We start from the raw sequence: 6,232 nt of genomic DNA, 5'->3' as shown, positions 1-6,232 counted from the left end.
GATAATGCTCTGTGGCGGGGGCGGGGCAGCAGTGGGTGAGTTTTATGAGAACAACACATGGGGCATCATTAGGAGCGAGAGCGCACCATGCTGAAGGAGGGAGAGCTGCGGCTAGACGGCACTCAACTCCTGACAAACGGGAGACGCTTGACAAGACGAGGCAAGGCTGCAAGGGAGATTATTTTTCATTTAACTAAATTATCTTGAGATATGATCAACGGGCTGCAAATAACCCCCCGAGGCTCCTCAAGTGGGAGTCTTTTCATGCGCGCGTGTCCATGCCGTCAGATTTGCAAATTGACCGCGAAGCTGCGCGTTCTTGATGGACTCATCAGTCCTTAGAGGGCTGAGTCAATCCATGCCAAGGTTGTGCCACCCAGGGATATACATAAAAAAGCGCACGCAGTCGGGATGGATCCGTTTAACGCCAGCGGAATGGACGCGTTCACGGTGGTGCATCTGAATTCCTCCTGGAGTCTGGACAGTGGATATTCTTTAGCAGCGATAGCCAGCATTGCTGCTCTTGTTAGTTTTCTCATTCTCTTTACTGTTGTTGGGAATATTCTGGTGGTTATCGCGGTGTTGACGAGCCGGGCGCTGAAAGCCCCGCAGAACCTTTTCCTCGTGTCTCTGGCCACCGCGGACATCCTGGTCGCCACTTTGGTGATGCCGTTTTCTCTGGCAAACGAACTCATGGGCTACTGGTATTTCGGGAAAGTTTGGTGCGGTATTTATCTGGCTTTGGATGTTTTGTTCTGCACTTCGTCTATCGTTCATCTGTGCGCAATAAGCCTGGACCGCTACTGGTCCGTTACGCAGGCTGTAGAGTACAACCTGAAGCGGACTCCCAAACGCGTCAAGTGCATCATCCTTATAGTGTGGCTCATATCTGCTTTCATCTCATCTCCGCCGCTCATATCTATAGACAGCAACAAAGATATCAGCTCTCTGCCTCAGTGCGAGCTGAACGATGACACCTGGTACATCCTCTCCTCCAGCATCGCGTCCTTCTTCGCTCCCTGCGTAATCATGGTGCTGGTGTATATCAGGATATACCAGGTGGCCAAAACCAGAACCAGAACCATGTCGGGGAAAAACCCCAGGCCGGATGGTGTCACACAAACTGAGAACGGACTGAGCAAAGCCACCTCCCCTTTCCATGGCGAGAGAGAGAACGGTCACTGCCAGTGTCCGCCCACGCCCAGCCAACGCACCGTCACCATCGGGCCACAGACTGAGGATGCAGACATGGAGGAGAGCTCCTCCTCAGAGGGCAAAGGTCACAAAGCCCAACTGGAGGCCTCCAAGAAAGCAAACAGAGCTAGTCAAAAGAAAAGCCCCCTCTCCAAACAGTCCACACGCATCTCCAGAGTCAGTAACAAATCCATGGACCTCTTCACCTCCAGGAGGAAACGTCGCCGGAGCTCCTTAGCCACGAAAAAGATCTCTCAGGCCAGGGAAAAAAGGTTTACATTCGTCTTGGCTGTGGTCATGGGGGTGTTTGTTGTGTGCTGGTTCCCCTTTTTCTTCAGCTACAGCCTGTACGGTGTATGCAGGGACTCCTGTAAGATCCCAGACCCGCTCTTTAAATTCTTCTTCTGGATTGGCTACTGTAACAGCTCCCTCAACCCCGCCATCTACACCATCTTCAACCGGGACTTCAGACGCGCCTTTCAGAAGATCCTCTGCAAGTCGTGGAAAAAGTCCTTTTAGATCTGAAGCGACATGCTAACAATATTTAAGGAACTATCAAAGTGAATTTAAAAAAAAAGAGAAGCCTGTTTTGTCTGTTAATGCCACTCGTTACTCACTGTTATATCTCATTGTCCTGTTGTAATTCAGTCAAGGCAGTGCACACATCACCCACTGGCATGGATGGATCACTGAACGGGCCCATCAGGCACAGGCCTAGGGGCCCATAAAGTCAGGGGCCCTGACTCATAAAATGTTGTTGAAAAATTATCACAAAGATGCTAAATGATCACAAGTATACAGAAAATGACCAAAAATGACGACAAAGAGAAAAAAATGACTAGGGATGCAAAATTACTGAAAACAGACACAGAATGACCACATGGAGACAAAAACTTACGTCAAAGAAACAGAAAATGATTAAAAATAGATGTAAAATGACCACAGACAGAAACAAAACAATGACATAGTAACATAAAATGTCTAAAAATAGATGCACAATTACAAAGATGCAAAACTATTGTAGATACATACAAAATAACATAAAATGGATGGAAAATGACCCCAGAGAGAAACAAATTGACTACAAAAAGACTAAAATTAGACTTTGAATTGGGGTGTCTTGTTCCCACGTAGACAGAGTGGGGGCCTCTGACTTGTCTGTGCCCAGGGGCCCATTGTCTCTTCATCTGTCCATGCCTACTGGGTGTCTCTACAAGCGTCAGCATTCAGTGTGTTTCCATTACAGGCTTCCCCAGTCTGGTTAGTGAGCACCACCGTTCTTTTATCCCTACTGAAGTGTGCTGTAATGCTTTATGCTGTATCATCATTGATCAAGCTCTTTATACATCCACAAAAGATCCTCACTTGGACGTATTTATCTGCCCTCATTTTTTCTATCATTTTTGGGATAGGATACCACTTGGCCACAGATTTGCTGTGTGTAATTTAGAAATATGCAACATACATGAGCACAAAACTGAGATAAAGGAGGTTTTAAAACCTGATTTTGAACCAGGGAGTCTTTTCCATTCTTTCTGGGAAAATGCGTGTTCGATTTTCTAGCAGTGAGTTTAATGAGAAGAAAACCCTATCATGTCTGTGTGGTAAGTGGATGGGTAGCCTAGCCTAGCATAAAGACTGTTAACGAGTAGAAACAGCTAGCCTGACTCTCTCCGAAGATAACAAAATCCGCCTCATAGCATTTTTAAAACTCATCCATATGAAAAGTTCAAGCATTGAGAAAAAAAACAAAAAACAAATAACCGCAGCAGTTGATAGGTAAGCAGTGGAGTAGGACTGGGTGATAAGGCCAAAATCTAAAATTCTCATATGTAATGTCATATATATATCACAAGATGTAATGTTTTTTGGTAATTCAATAAGTAAATAGCCTATATGAAATAACCACATGGTAAAGCCTATGTGAATTAAACACTTATTTTATTAAGAACATTAGTGCAAAATGAACATAATGTGCCACGATCAGATCATAAAGAATCATACAAATACTATCAATATTACCATAATGTTGTTCAGCCGCTGTTTTGATTGTAAAAGAAACTATGCAGAAAACTATATATGATAAACATTTAATCGTTTTGATGATATGTATTGTAAAACCGGGGACATGTTGTTTTTACACTGGAGATTTAGTAGAAATTAACAAGATATAACGTGTTATAAAGTGCGCTTTAGAGGTTTACGTAGAGGGATTCTGTCACCTTCAAACAGGGCGAAGCTTACAGTTCACAGTCTAAGATAAGCAATTGCTGGCTTCAGCTACATTGCAGCACTGGCATGAGCGGTATTAATCTTCTCATATAACTCTCAGCAAGAAAGCAGATGAGCGTATTTCCTAAAAAGTCAAACTTTTCCTTTGAGCTCTAGAGGATTGAGCAGAATCTGATTTTAAGGCCCCTTATCATGTCGGTGTTGTGCTTTACTTCTGCATATTTGTGAAAAGGTTTCAAGTCAGTTCACACACAGTAAGCCTGGAGGTCTTGGTGGAAGATGTCCACGCACGCGCGCGCGCGCACACACACACACACACACACACACACACACACACACACACACACACACACACACACACACACACACACACACACACACACACACACACACACACACACACACACACACACACACACACACACACACACACACACACACACACACACACACACACACACACACACACACACACACACACACACACACACACACACGTGTAAGGAAGTACACATTAATAACTGACCCCTCAGATTTATCTCTTGACCTCTTTGCGGATGTCTGACCCTCAGGTAGAAAACCACTGACTTTGTCGATAAAATGTAACCATGTACTTTTTTTTGTCTGTTTACCAGGATGTCGTCGTTCATGTCAGCTTTTACATATTATTTAAGCGCATCTGCTGTGACACAGTAAGCGTAAAATAATAATATAATAACCTTGTTCTTCAAGTACCTTGGTGCTTCGAGTGTATCCGTGTCCCCAAAAGTATCGTCATGGTAATTCACAACACAGCTGACAAGTGGGAAAGCACAATAACAGACTAAATTATTACAGTCTTTGTTCTGATCTCTGACTGGACCTTGAGGATTTGAGGCGGGCACTGAGAAGGGCTGACGCTCCAGACTATAAGCTAATTATTGCGGTCATGAACTACTGAGTATTATGAGTCAAATGCATTTCTTTTGCATTCCTTTTTCCAAGAAACTACCTCTGTTTGTTCAGTTTTTGTTGTTTGTTTTCAGGTTTACACTTTGCAAAGTGCAGTACACATCTTTCCTGTGCTTAAGCTGTCTGCTGTCGTGCAAAAATAAAAGATGAATATGTCTTATGTGAACTTTTGTAGTGATGTTGCGATATGGAGCCCCTTTACAAAGGTTATAATAGCAATCATGGCGTCTCATACGTTTATTTTTGAATGGAAGAACAGTTACAGAGGCAGAGACGGTGCACTCTAACTGCTTTAATTACGCGGCCATCCTTCGAATCTGGTGGTTTGTGCAGCTTGATTACCGTCCATCACATTTTTTGATAGGTTAATCAAGCCCAACACAGCAGTTTACTTTTCAGCTGAAAGAGAAAATTCCCATTAATGCAAAGCCAGTGAAATCCCACGTTTGGTTTCACTGCGTTGTTCAGTTAATTTGGTGGAACAAAATGAAACAATCATGAGCGGAGTGACAACGTAACTGCTCCTGATCTCTATAAGGGGACGCACAAAAGGTGACCATTTTAAGTGTACACATTTTTAACTCCAGTGTGAGTTTGGACTTAGAAATCAATCAGGATGCCATGATTGGGGTCAAAAAAAAAACAAGAAGAAGGGTTCAGTGCCTCTAATGGACAGAGGCCATGCTTATTTTGGGGTGTTTGTGACCTTTCAGCACAACAGGTTTTATGTTCGATCTGGCTGCCTCGTACTCTAATATCCCCCTGAGCCCCTGTGAGCAGGACTGAGGTGAAGCTGAATCCCCCCACATCCAACTCATATTGTTTTTCCTCCTTTTTCTACTGTGGCCAGGTGTGCACAGCCAAAAGCCATTAGTAACGTGTGACAAGTCCATCTGTCGTTGTTCCAACTGTTTGTCACCAGCGATTTATGTCCCCCGAAACAAAAGAAGAAATCCAGTATCACAGTCTGTTTAATTGTTTGAATAATGAAGATTAACAGGTAGGTGTAACGTTGATGGACGACAGCAGGGAAATACACCAGTCTGTCTATACTGTACTTATTCAAACTGCTCCAACAGCTAAACCTGGTTTTTCTCACTGTCAGAAAAACAAAATAAGTGGCAATTAATGCTCAAACTTCGCTAAATCTTTGCACAATTTTAAACCAAAAAGAAAAATGTCCTCATAACGTCAAAGACAGATGAATCAGATAAAGCGTGTTGTTGTCCAGACCGCCCTCAACCAAAGAAACACCTGTAAAGGCCGATTGTGCAAGCAGCTTATATTTACATTTATTGTGAGGCGGCAACTTCTAGTGGCTATACTAATTAACGTGGGAGCAAATGACAAAATGTAAGGTGATGTAGTACAAGAGCCCCAAAGTAGGTGCAGGAATGAAGGCCACAGAGGTGGATGGAGCAAACTAACACAGGACTTTCACCCAGGAGACCGCTGCTTGTGTGACTTATTTTAAGCCAATCCATGAGTTTTTTCCCAACACTAACAAAGTAGATTTGTTTCCTAAACTTAAGTTGTTCTATTTCACAACATTAATGTGTTTAAAACTGATCGCTCACGTGTTAAGGCTTACAGGGCGTGATGAATAAGTAACACAATAATGTGAATATTCATACTGGTGATGTGCACGGCCCGCCAGACTGGCTCAACAGTTACGCTGTCTTTGGCTTTTATTGTGAAAGGTAAGAATGGAAGGAGTGAATCTGGTATTTGGAGTAAAGTTTGGTGCCTTGAATGGGACTACAGATCCCCCTTGTTGTTTTATAACCCTCATACCTGTTTTTTGTGATGCAAAAATCTCTGAAAGAAGAACTCTGAAAAAATTCAGAGGCAATAG

The 6,232-nt window shown here is 43.2% G+C and overlaps 1 protein-coding gene across 1 annotated transcript; it reads left to right on the top strand.

The window, feature by feature from the left end:
• Window positions 1–411: 411 nt before the first annotated feature.
• Window positions 412–1,713, top strand: LOC310964223 (alpha-2 adrenergic receptor; the record flags this gene model as incomplete). The annotated part of the gene is made up of 1 exon (XM_083937277.1): window positions 412–1,713. The coding sequence occupies one exon, from the start codon at window positions 412–414 to the stop codon at window positions 1,711–1,713; it is 1,302 nt and encodes a 433-aa protein (XP_083793403.1).
• Window positions 1,714–6,232: the final 4,519 nt, after the last annotated feature.

The sequence above is a fragment of the Echiichthys vipera genome (genome assembly GCF_963691815.1).
Source record: "Echiichthys vipera genome assembly, chromosome: 22".
NCBI classification, from domain to species: Eukaryota; Metazoa; Chordata; class Actinopteri; order Perciformes; family Trachinidae; genus Echiichthys; species Echiichthys vipera.
The sequence above is the reverse complement of the archived record's forward strand: the minus strand, read 5'-3'. Positions and strand labels throughout refer to the sequence as shown.